The 16,540-nt window shown below is 41.1% G+C and overlaps 3 protein-coding genes and 1 long non-coding RNA gene across 4 annotated transcripts; 3 read left to right on the top strand and 1 right to left on the bottom strand.

Moving 5' to 3' along the window:
- The first annotated feature begins 298 nt into the window (after positions 1 to 298).
- LOC146713242 (uncharacterized) lies at positions 299 to 2,738 on the top strand. Its single transcript, XM_085452439.1, has 5 exons — positions 299 to 402; positions 1,208 to 1,354; positions 1,756 to 1,930; positions 2,075 to 2,240; positions 2,393 to 2,738. The coding sequence occupies exons 2-4, from the start codon at positions 1,300 to 1,302 to the stop codon at positions 2,238 to 2,240; spliced, it is 396 nt and encodes a 131-aa protein (XP_085308565.1). The 5' UTR covers positions 299 to 402; positions 1,208 to 1,299; the 3' UTR covers positions 2,393 to 2,738.
- Positions 2,739 to 4,569: 1,831 nt separating this feature from the next.
- LOC146713240 (uncharacterized) lies at positions 4,570 to 12,712 on the top strand. The gene is made up of 2 exons (XR_014919134.1): positions 4,570 to 5,098; positions 11,838 to 12,712. It is a non-coding gene; the product is annotated as an uncharacterized LOC146713240 (long non-coding RNA).
- On the top strand, positions 5,122 to 8,714 carry LOC146713241 (butyrophilin-like protein 2). Its single transcript, XM_085452420.1, has 2 exons — positions 5,122 to 7,520; positions 7,759 to 8,714. Exons 1-2 carry the CDS (start codon positions 7,130 to 7,132, stop codon positions 7,923 to 7,925), a joined length of 558 nt encoding a protein of 185 aa, XP_085308546.1. The 5' UTR covers positions 5,122 to 7,129; the 3' UTR covers positions 7,926 to 8,714.
- On the bottom strand, positions 11,334 to 16,428 carry LOC146713239 (uncharacterized). Its single transcript, XM_085452288.1, has 6 exons — positions 16,114 to 16,428; positions 15,846 to 15,959; positions 14,549 to 14,681; positions 13,707 to 14,054; positions 13,442 to 13,577; positions 11,334 to 12,369 (listed from the first exon to the last, which is right to left on the bottom strand). The coding sequence occupies exons 1-6, from the start codon at positions 16,346 to 16,348 to the stop codon at positions 11,617 to 11,619; spliced, it is 1,719 nt and encodes a 572-aa protein (XP_085308414.1). The 5' UTR covers positions 16,349 to 16,428; the 3' UTR covers positions 11,334 to 11,616.
- Positions 16,429 to 16,540: the final 112 nt, after the last annotated feature.

Genomic DNA, 16,540 nt, shown 5'->3' with positions numbered 1-16,540 from the left:
TGCACAGCTGCTGCAAATGTGTGCTTGCCACTGCGTTGCCAAAGGCGAACTTCAGTCAGTGGAGAATATTGTAATAATTTGGCGGAGGCTTCTCAGTCGAGCAGTAACTGAATTGCTCATTTACTGAACGTGCAACATGTACAGAACTCTTCTGGGAACTAGTCAACCCAACTTAGTGAAACACACACTGAATGCATGCTGGCCCCGCCCACACACCTACCTCTACCAACCACCACTACTCCATATCCTGACTGACATGACCTGTGATCCAGTGATTGACAGGAGAGGAAAGACAGTCCAACTTTGTTAACTCTTCATTACGATATGCTCGAGAGGACAAAAGATTTTGCACCTCGTTATTGTTGGACCTCTGTGTGGAAACTGCAAACAGGACGTCATAAGGTAATGCAAAGGACTCTCCTACCTAACATACTCGTTTATTAATTCTTAAGAGCATATATATTTTTTGTGTGTGGGGGGGGCTTAAAATCGGTGTTAGCTTGGTCGAAATAGCACATTAGCTGAATTATTCTGGAAAAAATAGGTTGTGTGTGTTTTTTTCTTTTCTTATTTAAATATATATTTAGATATATATTTTCCACGGGGAGGGGCGAGGAACACAGGCGCAACGACGGTCTTTGTCTTTTTCCCGCCGAGTGTGGTGCATTGTCCTCCTGCGCTTCTGTTCTATGACTATTGAGAAGCTGGCCATGCTAACAGTGGGACATTTAGCTTCAGCTAAAGCAGCAGGTAAAAATACACATTTAATGAGAATAAAGAAAGACAACTTTTTTTTGGAAATTTAGAGACTGCTAAAACAATCTTATCCAGTTTTGAGCTTGCTCATGTAGGTTAGCCTGCTTTATTTAATTTTGTGTGAGCTGCAGTACACAACACTAAAAAGTTAATATAATATTAGGTTGGTGGCATGAGGAACTCCAACCTAAGTTTAATATTTATTATTTTTTTAAGTGGGAAGGGGAGCATGTTTTTTTTCCTTTAATACAACGTCTTCCAGGGTCTTTTTCATAGGAAAACCGTGTAACGTCTGTGTTAGGTTGGTCAAAAGAGCAATTAGTTGAATTATTCTTGAAAAGATGGGTTGTGTGTTTTTTTTTCTTTTATTTACTTATGTAAATATATTTTTCAAGGGTTAAATAAATGCAACATTAAATTAACAATTGTCTCTCTGTCTTTTCCCGCCCAGTGTGGTGCATTGCTGTCCTCCTGCCCTTGCTGGCTGCGCTGACAGTGTGATGTAGCCTCAGTGTTTGTGTTTTAAAGGCTTTTTCCACCAAGATGTCTGTTGAGAGAGAGATGACCTTACCCATCACACCAAGGGTAATAGCGCTTGGTAAGTAAATAGTTTCAATCCTCTTGTAATATTTTTGTAAAAAATCTATGTAATTATTGTGGTATTTGTACCCACAACAACTTACTTAACAGGGGTTTGTCTGTTTTATATTGTATAAAAATAGAATACACACAGTTTGCTGCTGTTTCTCTTATTATACACAATGACCAACAGGAAAAAACAGCCTAACATTTCAGCACAGGCCAAAATGCCAAAACATTAGGCAGTTTTTTCCTGTAATTGATCATAATTTTCATTACATAATAAATAATAAGAGAAATAGCAGCAAACTGTGTGGATTCTATTTTTTTACAGTGTGAGGCCTGCTATCCAGCATTCTTGTGGAAACCTTATTTGTAAGGGTGAGCACATTGTCTTATTGGACTCTTGTCTGTTTTTAGGGAATAATTTCATGTCTGCAAGCCGCTGGATGATCAGTTTGGAGGGCAAGGTATTTTATGAGCCTGAGCAGATGCATGACTTTGCCAGCACCCTTGCTGTCTTCTTTGCGTCATACTACGTTTTCAACCTTGAGTATCAGGAGTCAGCGTCCATCACACAGGAGATGATACAGAGGTAAATACTTTACACCATTAAAGCTTACACCATTTAAGAATGAAATATATGTGATAGCTTGACTACAGTTGCAGAAACATATAGGTGATTGCTGTAATGTATGTTTTAATTTTGAAATTAAAGCAGCCTTTTTTCCGTTAAAAGGTTCTTTGTGAGGATCAATCCAGACATGGGAACAAAATGCCCTGCAAAACTTGGTACAAGCTGCAAGACAGGTCGTGTCGTAAAGAGGAAGGTTACAAGCATCAGCCCTCGGATCACCACCTTCCTCCAGCGGCTCTCTGAGTTTGAATGGAGGACTTCCAACTAGGTAAGAATACAGAGATGATAATATCTTTTACATAGCTGATAATTATATACATACTGTACACACATCCATACAACAGTATGAATGATCTCAGACAGATGTGAACAAGTGAATAACCTGAGCAAACATGAATATTGATGATGTGTCTTTGACAGGTGGTGATAAAGACTACGCTGAACCCGACCATCCTGGTAACGGAAATCTAAATCCCATGTCACATTCTATTTCCTGGGACCCACTGATAATTATTACATTTTGTAAATGATTTTTGTTTTACAATTGTAATAGTTTATTTAATGTTCATGCTGGTGGGTTTGTCCTGTTTTTAGTGGAATGAAAAACTGTTTTCCTTAAAAAAATCAGACACGGAAAGGTGAAGGACTGTGTAGTTTTCATGTACGCTTCTATTTATTTTGGTTATTGACATTGTTTTTATTCAGTTGAAAAATGTTTTTCTTGTTAAAAAAATATCAACAATAAATGTTGGTTTAATTCACTATTCTGAGACTACTTTATTGAATTATATTGTTTTTTGTAAATGTTCTTATATTGAATATGAATGTTAATATTATTTTATATGCTGTAAAACACAATTACAGTCTAAACAAATTATACTGTACACAATTACAGTGTTATACCATAAACCACATTTGCAGTACAGTGATACTATAAAACTTAATCACGGTAAGTCTTTCTAACTGTAAACCACGTTTACAGTAAAGCTGTTATACTGTAATATATGTTTACAGTAAAGTGGTTGAACTGTAAAACATCACAACAGTAAAGATACTGTAGATTAGTAATTACAGTAACTTACTGGCAATAGTGTTGCCAGTAAGTTGCTGTAAAAATACAATAAAATGTCTAACAGTGTATATAATTAGTAAATAGTAGACATTAGTGATTATTAATTATTTTCCTGTATAAGCTGAACTGACGACTATCCTGTAGCAGATTATACTACGGTCACTGAAATGAGTACCACTGCTGAACATATAACAAACTAAAACCCGTCTCTAGCATCCATGTCTGTCACACCAACCCTCTGCATGTCCACCTTCACTACATCCATGAATCTTCTCTGTGGGCTCCATCTTTTCCTCCTACCATACCTGACAGCTCTATATTTGACATCCTTTGTCTAATATAACCACTACACATATCCAGATAAGGTCCCCTCTACTCCAGCAAAAAAGTTTTTGGTTTAGAGTAGCATGGATCCCGCTGAGCTTTGAAGTGTGAGCAGGGCAGACAGCTTACGTTTAGAATAAGAGTGGCTGTGATCATAACGTCTAAAGAAAGGACATGTGCTGCCACCTGTTGTCTTGGTTTATCACTGAAGCTGTGAAATTATTTAAATCGCTTCAATACATCTTCTACATTGTTTAGTCTATAACAATAAAATGATGTGGTTTGATCCCAGGCTGCTTTCTGGCTGCATGCCAAATATCCTCGGGCAAGATACTAACCCCACGTTTGCCTACTGGTGGTGGTCAGTGTCCGGCAGCCTCGCCTCTGTCAGTGCGCACCAGGGCAGCTGTGGCTACCATCACCAGGATGTGGATGACTGGGTGTAGTGTAAAGCGCTTTGGGACTGAGTAAAGCGCTCTACAAATGCAGGCCATTTACCATTTTTGCGCGTTTAATTCTCCTATGTTAGATTTGCATATGTGCATATGGTCACAGCAGAGAGAGCACAATCTGGGTTACAGCAGCAGACAGATCCTTTTTTGAAACGTTCATTTTTTTGAATAGTATCAAATTCGGGATCATGGTTATGTTGCACATTTAGATTAAAAGAAATAGAAACCAGCGTGGCTTTGTGAGTCCGCCTTTACTTTGTATTCAACAAATATATAGACATAGTACCGTCACACAGTCTCACACAGCTTTTGTTAGGCGCACTGCAGTATGGCGACTGGCTTGTTTACTCGCACTAAAGCTCCTCATTTCAGGAGATACTCCCTCTTGTGGTGTAACGGAGGAATAACTACTCACACCAGCACTGTCTCATTGGAGACTAGGGCACAGATCATTTTACAGCTAAAGAGAATAACATATAACAATCAGAACATTTTAACCACCTGTGTGTGTGTGTGTGTGTGTGTGTGTGTGTGTGTGTGTGTGTGTCTTTAGGATGAACTAGAAAATAACATAAATGTCTTTATTTATATTCTCATTTGCTGTTTGTATTTCTACATTTGTTTTCCGTGGGTGGAGACAGTCTGGAGCATAAATGTCTATCAGATGAGCCATAACTGAATTCCAGTCTGATTGGTTCCGCGTGACTTCAGAAACCAGCTGGGCCAAAAGTAGCTGTCCAATCGCCCAGTATCCACGTTAGCTCCTCCTCCCAGTGCAGAAAACACCCACCACAGTCAGCTGTTGCCTCAATCGGGACTTCCCCGTCAGTGCTGCGAGTCCGCGCTGCTTCGGCTTTTCTTTATATTTTCAGATTCGGAGATTATTCTTAGATATATTTGGAATATACGAAAGGCTTTCCAATGGAACAAGACGAGCAGGTGAAGCATCTGCGTCCCACCACGGGCTATGGAGAGAGGTTCAGGCTCACCCTGACCACTCACAAGTCCTTTTTGGAACAAAGATGGCGACGTCAAATGTCATTTCGAGGCGTTGGACGTAAGGGGTGGAGCCCCGCATTGGAGGCTCCACCCCAGAATAGCACGTCACTGTGCCCTGTGACGTGCTATTCTGCCTTACCGGTGCCCAAGTGGAATTTTATGCTTCCTCGACGGATCCTCGACTTCCTCGACGGATCTAATGCAAAGGAAGTATGGCTACAATGCCCTTGGTTCACGCTGCACTCCTCTCGACTGTGGTTTTGGTCCCTGCGTTTAACGGTAAGTTGGGGTTATTTGTTAAGACGTTCCTCCTCGGTGCAGTCTGACATTACTATATCACTGTAGATCGGTTATACAAAATTTGTAAAAGTACACTTAAATATCGCTTCACCTATTCTGATTCAGTTACGGGTGGGAAGAACTGCACATTTAACGCATGAAGAAAGAGTGGGGTTATCACTTAGTACAAGTTCTCTTATGGCGGTTGGGCAGTGTTGGTCCGGAGGGGGTGCACTGATTGGTTGGGCATGTTAGGTGTGCGTAAATGACAAGTAAGTAGTGACCTGTGTCGTATTTTGCCTTTGTTGTGTCAGTACTGTAGTATGTTACCATTTAGGAGCTAATGTAGTCCATAGTTGGAGCGGTAGGCCACGCATGCAACGCGTGAGTTCACCCTCATTTCATATGCTAACTTATGTTGTTAGCTGCCCCCGGTTTAGCTTTGTTGACGCATGTACGGTCGCTCGTATGTCCATAATGTCATTCCTGTGTTATCAGACCTTCTCTGTATGTTGTATGTGATGCTTGTGATTGTTTACTTTGAAGTAGCGGAGTGTGTAGCGAACAATTAGGTACGTGGATTAATAAAATGTAGTCTGACCGGAAGTATGGCGTCCCGCTTGCCCTTCACAATAAGTGCATTATAGCGGATTATAATGGGGGACGCTTTTATTTTGTATAACTACCGGAAGTAGTTCCTGTGTACTGACGGTTACTTAACTTCGCGCTAATGCTATTTAGTTGCATAGTGTGAGCAGTTTGAAGTGTATTATATTTTTCTGATCTTTATATTTGATTATGTTAACTATGTTGTATTATGTTTATATTTGAGTATTTGACTTGTCTATTCTCTTTATTTATTGTTATTTCCCTTGTTTATTTCCTTTGTAGGAAACCACACACACACACCCAGACACACACTTATGTACACCCGCTGTGTTACAGCCCCAGAAATTAAGCGGTGACAATAAAGTGCCTCAAACGGAACCTCAAGCTCCCTCCTTCTTTCGTACTCTATTTGGCCTTAAGTAGTGTTCTGGCCGACACACCGGGGTGACCGTAGTGCTCAAAGACTGAATCAGTGCCACACAGGTTTATTTGCTAAATAAATCAGATTATAACCAAAAACCACAGTAACAGAACTGATTTGCAAATTTCTGAATCCCCCTGTTACTGAAAAAGATCTGTGTATTTATCTTTAGTTTTTAGTTTCAAAAGGAAATCGTGCATTATAGGAGGGGGACGCACACATTTTGGCAGATGCAGCCACACAGCCTGATAAAATCTATAGAGGGGTAAACCCAGGTTAATTCACTGGGGTGCGATGTGATGACATGCTCACGTCTGGTTTTACACTGTTATAGTATCAAAGTCTTTGTCTGAACAAACTGTTCCCGTCAGATTATTGTAGTGCACAGTTTAAGGTAAATAGTCTTCCGCACGGTACATTATAATGTCATGAAATTAGCATTAAAATGCGTTTTTTCAGCTTTTGTGATTTGTTTCAGTGACTTCAGATCAGTAACAAGTAGAGTAAAGAAACGTAGCCAGGCAAGTGTCTCCTCCTCCTCTGTACGCTCTTGTGGATGGGGGAACAATTTTTGCTGGAGGTAACTACTTTGGCACAACAAATGTGAAGAAACATGCAAAAACGTACAATGAGCAGCATCTTTCAAACTTGTCCATGCCTTAATTCTCATGTGTTCTTCATAGTAGTAGCAAATGCATAAAAATAAGGCTTTTATCAAAATACTCAAAGAAGAAATTTTAGATTTTAACTGTATTTACAGAGGCTTTAGAGCTTTTCCTACTGATAAAAACCTCATGGCCGTTCATACTACACAAGGAAGTGACCACAGACTTTAATGTTGCTGGATTCTCCACATATTTAAAGTCTCCTTTGATAACACACATCACTGTGTGCTAAATTTCGGTATCCAGTGTGTGCTGTAATTCATCTATTTCCCCAGATGTCAGTCTGTTTGCAGCTCTTGATGATTAGATTGCACAAAGGAGTAAATTAGCTTTTTAATGTCTACAACCCAAACTGTGTCCTCTCATTCAGTCCAGATAAACATCACAGCTGGACAGAACGTCACTCTGCCATGTCGAGCTCCAAACAACAACAAAACCATCACAATGGTAGAGTGGAGCAGACCTGACCTGGGATCAGAATATGTCCTTTTTTATCGCAATAAGCAGTTTGCTCCAGACAACCAGCATCAATCTTTTAAGGACCGGGTGGATCTGCAGGACAGACAGATGAAGGAACGAGACGTGTCTTTGATTCTGAAGGATGTGACGATTAATGACACTGGAACATACGAGTGTCGTGTCGTCCAGAAAGAAACAAACCGCAGGAAGAGAGCAAATCTGGAGACTGACCCCATCAGCATCATCTACCTTCATGTTGATCCTCCAGGTGAGTGAGTAGAGTTGAGTGTGTGTGTGATCAGAGGTGAAGCTGCTTCCTGGTTGTTGATGTTTGTTTCTAAAGATGTTGTTGATGAGACTTTGTAGAAAGCAGCTGGTCTGAGTGATGTGATCAGAGTGCAGTAGATAATGTCTGACAGCAGTTTGAAGAGGAAATGGATTCTGTTCTGTTCTTCACTCATCACCTACCTGACAGCTGACACCTCACACCTGTTTCTCACCTGCAGGTCAGACAGGAGGACACACACAGGATGGAGGGAAGGAGGATGGAGGGAAGGAGGATGGAGGGAAGAAGGATGGAGGAGAGAAGAGTGGATCTGTTGGACTAATAGCTGGTCTGGTAGTTCCTGTTGTGCTTCTTGTTGGTGTTGCTGTTTTTTTTTTATCTACATAAACCATGACAATGAGAATCAGGAATGATACTAACCTCCTGTTGAAATGTACTTGTTTGAAACATCTTACGGCTTTTCCACCTGATTCTCCTGCTGTTGCTCCAAATTCCCAGCATGTCACTCAACACAGGAACAAACAGATGATGAACAGCCTCCTGTTGAAATGCACCATGTTTGAAATGTCTCAGAGCTTTTCCAAATGAGCTCTCAGTCTCCTGGTTTTGCGTCAATTTCCCATCGTTGTCACTCAGCACAGTAAAAAAACAGATCTGAGGACGTGTTTGTCATGAAAAGAGCCCAACATTTGGTTTTCAGGGTTTTTATGAAGGGGATTTATTTCTGTGAATGAAAAACTGACTGAAATCCTGGATTCTGTTCTTCACTCACCACCAGCTCACACCTTCTTCTCACCTGCAGGTCCTCCAGGAGGACATGGAGGGTTTGTGGCACTGGTAGTGAGTCTGTCAGTTTTGGTGTGTTTGTTCTTGTACCTAATGATTTGATCTGTAAAAGAAGAAAAGGGAATGGTGCTGAATATGTGATTCCTGCTTCTCAGAGATCCTGTTAAAGTCTAAAGACATTGGGAGGGTTTCACACTGTTTGGAGCAGGGAAACAAGTACTAATGGTGCAATCTTTCTACGTAGCACTTTTAATTCTTATTCCTACTTTTATTTTTTCATGTCTATTTAAGTGCTATTTATGACACTATGTTTGCACTGAAGCACCGCAGCAATTTCCTAATGTTGTAAACCTGCTCAACATTTGGCAATAAACCCCTTTCTGATTCTGATTCTGGTTTTGTTGTTGTTGCTGTTGTTGTTGTTGTTGTTGTTGTTGTTGTTGTTGTTGTTTTTTTTTTTTTTTTGAACAACACAGTCGAGATTCACATTGTCCTCGCAGTGAACCGCAGAATCAAATGTCTGAGATCTTTCTACAGCTGAATTCTGAATCTCCTGCTGCTGATCACAGAGACAGAAATCGTCTAAAAACGCACAGAGGCCACCAACACCCCACAAAGGTCCCTGACTTCACTGACACTACAGTCTGGGGAGAAAAAGCATTTTTCTGAGGTCTGAGGTGAGGCTGTCTCACATAGTTAACCTGCCAAGACCTGAACTTTTTCATGGCATTTTTAATTTCTCGTTGCTATTTGGGCTGATTGGGACCTGATGAATGTAAAAACAAAGAATTACCTGATTTCCTTTTTTTCTTTATTTTTGTGAAAAGTGAGATCGCTTAATTGTCCATGTTTCACTTATCTTAACTGCACTACTGTATAATCTATATTATTGCTAATATATATTTGTAATATCTATATCATGGCTGAAGCACTTCTGGATGGATGCAAACTGCTTTTCGTTGCCTTGTACCTGTGACATGTGCAATGACAAAGTTGAATTCTATTCTGTTCTATTTAATTCTATCCACATACGTTTGTTTGACATTTTGATAAAGTAGCAGTTTAATGTCCTCGTACATGGATATTAAGAAAATTTTGTGTTTTGGTGTAGATCAGGGGTCTGCAACCTTTCACATCCAAAGAGCCATTTGGACCCGGTTTCCACACAAAAGAAATGAAAATAACACTGTATATTTCTTTTTACCTTTATGCTTTGTGTGAATACTAAGGTGTGTTGCTTATGAAATCCATGAAGTGCTACAAAGAAAAATAAATTTTATTTATGTAATGAACACATTTTGAACTCTTAAAGAAATATAACAAAAGGAAAGACGCCCAGCTGAACTAAAATGATCCATGTAGCAAACAAAAACTGTTGTGAGCCTAAGTTGTGTGGGCATCGAAGGACTACCTAGTGCAAAGAATATACATGATACAGATGTGCATAAGCTGACTATTTCTTTTTCTACATATACAGGGGCCCGTTCTTCGTACCTCGCTAAGTAGGTTAGCCGGATTAGATTGTTGACGATTTCGCGTGATCCTGGATCGTTCGGTTCCCCGAAGCTCATCCGGGACTTGCTGTCATAGCAACAGAGCCGTAAGCGTAAACCTGCTCGGGAGCAGGTTTACTTTATGTAAACAGGATTAGATCGCGGCCACGCAGGTATGTCCGCTTCATTTATACGAAAGCAACAGCGACATTTTTCCACTGTTTCACCATAAATAAATATTATCAATGTAACTAAAGATAATGCAGCACTTGATCCTTTTATTGATGTCACACAGATACATACAGGTCATTTCCTAAAAAAGGGAAATGTACTATTAACATTCTATTACATGTATGTGATTATTACAGATGTAATTCATATTTCAGAGTAGTAATTGTAAATTACTTAGTGTAATCAAGATGAGAGACCACGGCTATAAAAGCGAAGGTGGATTTGGGAAGCCTGTCGCAGCCATGTCCTGTCCGTATACGCGACCAACCCATTGCGGAAGGTGCAAGATTGATAAGGAGAGTTTTCAGAATTCAGCGTATATTGCGGGACAGACAGGATCCTTTAGCTCAGCGCGACAGTGTGCTCATAGAGAGATATCGATATTCCCGTGAGGGTATTATTTACTTAACCAACTTGTTGACGAGGGGGTGCAGGACCACCACCTGTCTTTTTTTCCTCTGCCCTTTTCTTGGTTGCTGTTATGAACAAACTAACAGAGTATTACAGGCCAGTATTACCTTGCCAAGAGACGCAAAGCAATCTAAGAGATAAATATTACCATTCTGTAGAATACTCCTGTATTCCACTTTTACTTGTTCCCATGTTCTTGTGGGTCCTGTTGTGGCTCTAATGTGAAAGGGGATATAATATAACATATTATAATATAATATAATGCCATATGATATTGGACAATATAGTGTCATATGATAGATCTACCCTACCGGTGTTGGCCAGAGGGGCCGATGGCGCGATATGGCAGCCTGGCTACAACCGTAGCTGCCTCCACCAGTGTGTGAATGTGGGAGTGAATGAATAGTGGTATCGTACAGCGCTTTGGGTGCCTTGGAAAGCGCTATATAAACCCAATCCATTATTATTATTATTATTAAATTACCTACGAGTTTGATTTGTCAGCAACTTTCTGCCAGCCCTCTCTCCTTGCTTTTGCAGCCTTTGCAGTGTTCTCTTGCGTTTTAATTAAACTCTGAAACTCCTGAAATCCCTCACTCAAGAGTTCTTGCTCTGCTGCCGGAAAATACCGAGCACGCCCCTTGGACATTTTCGCCGACCAATCAGCGGGTTGCCGATCAATGTTTCTACTATCGATGCGTAGCCCCTTTTACGACACCCAGTGATGTCACATTCCTGCGTCCAGCTGTAGTAATCGTCAACAGCAGGTGTGTTCGGGGAACCGGATTAGCGAGCTCACGGTTAGCGCGATGATTTGATCTTGGATGTGTCATTTGATCTTGGATGTAGTAAGCGACGTACGAAGAATGGGCCCCTGGTGTTTGAAAAATGAACAGTGAAAGCAACAGCAAAAAGAAAAACAGATCCTTCAGGCTGGACTGAACAAAGTGATATTTTATTGGCAAAACTTTTAATGAATGTTTAAAAAACATTTTACTGTTGTGTGAAACCAATAAACTCTTATTTTAGCAAAAATATCAAAAACATTTTACACATTGAATGTTTGCAGAACTTATTTACATAGTAAGTATTTAAAGCTCCATGTCTAGCATAAGTTACTTGCACTGGTGTCTTGGGACAACTCCATCTCGTCTCACTTAACCCGTTTTTGAACTATGTGTGTGTTCTGTGTTCTGGTAATTTGACAGCATACATGCTACTGCAAACAGTTGGTTGATATTGTAAACAGGTGACATGGTGATGATGCCATCAAAAAGTTTGTTCTGTTTGATCTTCCTAATGACTCGCTCCACATGTAGCCCGAGTCTGACTGTGGCCTGCATCTCCTTAACCTGGTTCTTCTTCTTCTTCTGCTTAGATACAAAAGGGGGGCGGTACACTTTGCATTTACAACCATCTGTGATCAGGAAGCCCTTATCCACCATCACTGCCATGTCTTCAGTCAACTTCTCAGCAATGCCTGATTGTTTGAATAGTTCCTTGTCACTAACCGAACCTGCGTACAGATCAGAGATGAATGTGACTGGACCATGTGGAGCTATGCCAACCAGGGCTTTCATCGTGCAGTGGGATTTGTACGAAGAGTACGTTTCACTCTGGAGAAGTGGTGAGGATGGTGTCTGACACCTCAGCTCTGTACAGTCAAGGATCACCTGGGTGTCTGAGAAACCTTTGAATTCCTTAGGGAGGTAAGCTTGCACTTCTGCACGTGTAAGCCAGATGCACTGAGACCCCAGTGCAGTGGCAAGAAAACTTGTCCATGTTGCAATGATGCTGCTCACTGTGGACTGGTGTATGTTGAATCGATGAGCCAGGTCCCTCTCCTTCAGACCAACAGACAGGAAAACCAGGAAAAGAAAGAACTCGTCGATTGGCTGGAGCAGCTGCCTCTGAAAGGTTGAAACAAAAGGGAAAATGTTACTCCTAAAGCTATGAACTAGTACGATCGTGCTTTTCTTGGCTAAATGTTTTGTAAGATAAGACAGGATAGACCCTTATTAGCCCCACACGTGGGAAATTTGTTGAGCAGAAAGTGGCAAAAATTCAGAAAAACAATAGGATAGGATAAGAATAAGACACTGTGTACAATAGAATAAAATACTTTATAGATCAGAATAAAATGTGATATTGTCAAAGTAAATGGTTGCTGGAATGGTTATGCACACCATACTGTACTGTCAGGGTTGAATTCTTTTATTTTTCTAGTAAATAAAGTTGTTTTTATTATCTTTATATACAAACTGCAAACGTCCTCATACGAGTTGTAGGACAAGTCTTAGTGGGACTTGTTAACAGTCCTACTAAGGGGCAGGTCAAATGTCAACGGCACTGCATCCATGTTTATGATTGCGTCCGGTCCGATGGAATATTCAGTCGGATCTGCACAGTTGAAACACCTCGCCCATTTGCTCTCTGTGTGTTCATCCAGTCTTCAATACATTTAGGCCATCTGTTTTTATTTCCTCTGAAAGCTTTTGTCGTCTTTTGGACTGAGCCAGTTCATCACGCTGGCGTCTCCAACGTCTCACCATTGATTCGTTTATGCCAAGGGTACGTGCAGCAGCTCTACTTCCCCTCGCTGAGAGCTTTAATTTGAAAGCTGCATCATATGCATTTCTTGTGTTTGCCATACTGAGGGTTTGTGAATGAAAGCTTCCTTTGCTCCTGTAATACTCCTCTTGCTAATCAAGTTTGTTTTTCGCGCTACTTCGTACGGGACTACGTTGCCTTTCGGACGGACAACATACCACTCTTGTCCCCCGATACTGTGTGTCTGATCACATGCCCTTCTGCCAGCCAACATAGTGCCGTACAACAGCGGAACAAACAAAACAAATCCTCTGAAAGCCACAGGGTTCAAAGCTTGTGCCAAAAGTAGCGGCTTGTAGCCCAAAAATTATGCCACATAAACACAATGACATCGCACCTCTAGTTCCAACTACCAACAAAGCCATAGCCTACCGTTTGTGTGCGTGCAGGTGTCAACACTTCTTCGTCCGTGTTGGCAGCTGACTTGGCTCTTGAGGCCCAGATCATCTTATAGATGCAAGGCTCAATCAAAACCCAGAATGCCATCAAATGATCATAGCTTGGAAATCTATTCACAAGAGAGACAAACATCGTGTCAATCATTAATTAACATCACACACGAAACATACAGTCAGCAGATAAAAAGTAAATATCTGTTGTTTTCATGAAGACTGGAAACACTTGAACTTCGATGTACCTGGTATAGAATTGGATGTCAGTGTCAGAGCCAGCAAACCGCTGTAACCCAAACTCTCGCTGGACACGTAACTCCTGTATTTCCTTCCTCAGACTCTCCACGTCTTTGGACAGGTCTTCTGCTGATGGCTCAGGGACTGAGCAGTAGTCATGATCTCCTGTAACGCTGTGCTGACCTTGATCCCCAGGATGAACTAGTTCAGGGGGTTGCTCCGTTCTCTCCCAAACACTACTCGGCGTTGGTTCAACTTTATAATTATTCCACTGAAAAAGTGTCGGAACAGCACCTTTAAAAAGCCTCCTTCGACCATCAAGGGTTGTTGGTCCTGCATCCTTGGCTGCTGGGTCCCTGATAAGAGAGAAAACAAAATCATGTTCATTTTTTTTTTGTTGACTTTTGTAGAAAATGGGCCATGTTTCTGGTGACAGTGGGGAAGGAAAAACTCCCTTATAACAGTCAGAATCGAGAGGGTGGGGAGGCGAGGAAGACAGAACAAAAGGCACGCTGTGGCAAGATTAATAATAACTAATGATTCAATTCAGACAGGTGTATAAACGCACAGTGGGTGAAAATGTGATTAATAAAGAGTGCATTATGTGCTAAGGGTTTAAACAGCTCCAAGAATTAGAAGAACCTACTTAAAACAGTTTTAAAGTTAAAATCATTTCTATGTGTTTATTGTAGTTTTTTTTTAAAGTTTTCCCACCACCTAAAGCAGGGTTAAAGTAACACAGTTTCACTATCATGTAGCGTTAGTCTCACCTCACCCAGCCTCAATATGCTTACTTGACAGCACTCCTCGGAATTAAGTCACACCCAGAGAAAGACTTTGATATATTCACCTTGCAGGGATGCCTTCTGCAGATAGCTTGATTTGTGCTATCCGTTGTAGCTTTGCTGTCTGTCTTCTGTTGAACACATCCAGTCTCATTTTTCTTCTTATCTTCTCTGCAGATGCCTTCTCTGCCTTTCTGCCTACACAATAAACATTTCATTATTTCTACTTTAGAGCTTGCTAACTAAGAAAACACGACATAAAGCCCACTCTGCATGCAGCTATGTGGTTTTCCATCATCAGAAACCACAACGATAGTCTAGTAAATAATAAAAACACTTATGTTAGAAAGCTTATATAAAAGTTGCCCGATACAAAATGATGGGAACAAGCGGAATACGCCGGCTGGAAGGTCCCATCTTTCAGTCTTGTTTTGCTTACTCCTGGCTCCTTCAATGGTGCTACTCAGTTTAGTTCACCTAATGCGGTAAAAGGAAGTAATTTTCTATTTTCCTCGTCTATTTGTACAACCTGGGGCGCAACAGTTATCAACAATGGTTAGCCGCGTTCACCACGGCAGCCGGATGCTGCCAAAATAGCGACGCCTGGAGGGGGAGGGGGCGAACCTGTGTGACGTCATCTCCCGGAGCCTGAACAGAGGTCGCTGCTCCCTGCGCAGTACAAATACTACCAGTTTCGAAATAAGAAATCGCATCCAGTTTACTAATGGCTGGGTGCAAATCTGGCTGTTTTCAAGCCGCTAAACTGTGAGTACGTCCCAAGTTAAGTCAGCTGGAGTGCGTGGGAGTATAATAGCCAAGATAAGATAACCTTTATCAGTCCCACTCAAATTAGTTTTGACACAGCAGTTAGTGGACAGTGCAAAAGTTATATAACAAAAATTAGAATACAATAAGAATAAAATTCTGTACACAACTGTACAGAATAGAACAAAAAAAAAATACTATATACAGTAGAATAAATAGAATAAGATATACAATAGGATGAAACAGAATACAAATTCTATGTACAACTGAGTGAAAATACAACGATGCCAGAAAGGAGTATAGCACTTAGTGTTGTTGTCCACCCTCCACCACAATTTATGTTATACATTTATCAATGAACTGCAAATATCTCGTTGTCATATTATGTGTCCATAATTGTAAAGTAGATGCAAACTACTACATTGACAATCGGGCAAGATATTACTTTAAACCCATTGTTGTCCTCCATGCACACAGGGGAAACTTTCAGCGGTTTTCACATTAAGGCCGTTTGAATCCTCAAAACTTTATGTGGCGATTGCCAGACACTAAGAGCAATTTTTAGAATTAGGGATTGGGGTTTGGGGTGGTGTTTACCTCCGACTAGTGCTCTTTGTTGTTGTCCTTGCGTTCGTCGTCTTTTTTCGGAGTTCATGTGTAGCGTTGGTACCCAGTCTGGATTTGTTTGATCCATTTCATAGGCAGGCTTCCCTACAGTGGTGCGACAGAATTAGCGAATCTTTACATAGCACGTGTCTGCAAAGTCACTCAATACGATGTTTGTTCGGATTGTATAACCGAGTGCATCAACAATAAAATTATTAAGCTATAAAGAGTGATGTAAACATACTACATTTTCACTTACCGGAGTGAAAATGTCGGGAGCACACCAACAGATATTTGGAGATGGAAGAGAACTGGAGATCAAGTCGTCCCACGGCTGCTATCCAGGCTAGACGCCTTCTTTTGGTAACATCCGATACATGAGCTCCTTCACGTTGCTTCCAGGTTGGGAAAGCATAAAAAGACAATCCAACCTTATTCCCGTGCCGGTCGTAAGATCGAACATTGCAGCCGAGCACACAGCAAGTACGAACCATGGCTATGCTATCGCTCCTAGCTTAGACCCCCAAAATGGTGAATCGGGCCAAAATCCTTTCCACGCCCACCCCCGTGACATCACGCTCCGAAGCCCTATATGGCGCATCAGCCCAAAAGACTTTCCACGCCCACCCCGTGACATCACGCGCCCAAGCCCTGTAAGATAGTGATGTCCTGTGTGTCGAAGCGTG

The sequence above is a fragment of the Copadichromis virginalis genome, linkage group LG3 (genome assembly GCF_057382275.1).
Source record: "Copadichromis virginalis isolate Kocher_CV1m ecotype Utaka linkage group LG3, C_Virginalis_male_GT1.1, whole genome shotgun sequence".
Lineage (NCBI taxonomy): Eukaryota > Metazoa > Chordata > Actinopteri > Cichliformes > Cichlidae > Copadichromis > Copadichromis virginalis.
Note: the sequence above shows the minus strand (reverse complement) of the source record. Positions and strands in the feature narration are given on the sequence as shown.

Excerpts from the sequence above, each read along its gene's own strand:
- LOC146713242 (XM_085452439.1), top strand. The coding sequence starts at position 1,300 with ATGTCTGTTGAGAGAGAGATGACCTTACCCATCACACCAAGGGTAATA. Across the intron at positions 1,355-1,755 it reads ACCAAGGGTAATAGCGCTTG|GGAATAATTTCATGTCTGCA; the intron begins GTAAGTAAATAG and ends GTCTGTTTTTAG. Across the intron at positions 1,931-2,074 it reads ACACAGGAGATGATACAGAG|GTTCTTTGTGAGGATCAATC; the intron begins GTAAATACTTTA and ends TTCCGTTAAAAG.
- LOC146713241 (XM_085452420.1), top strand. The coding sequence starts at position 7,130 with ATGTCTACAACCCAAACTGTGTCCTCTCATTCAGTCCAGATAAACATC. Across the intron at positions 7,521-7,758 it reads CCTTCATGTTGATCCTCCAG|GTCAGACAGGAGGACACACA; the intron begins GTGAGTGAGTAG and ends TCTCACCTGCAG.
- LOC146713239 (XM_085452288.1), bottom strand. The coding sequence starts at position 16,348 with ATGGTTCGTACTTGCTGTGTGCTCGGCTGCAATGTTCGATCTTACGAC. Across the intron at positions 14,682-15,845 it reads ACAAAGAGCACTAGTCGGAG|GCAGAAAGGCAGAGAAGGCA; the intron begins GTAAACACCACC and ends TTTATTGTGTAG. Across the intron at positions 12,370-13,441 it reads CACCTGCACGCACACAAACG|AGGCAGCTGCTCCAGCCAAT; the intron begins GTAGGCTATGGC and ends TCAACCTTTCAG.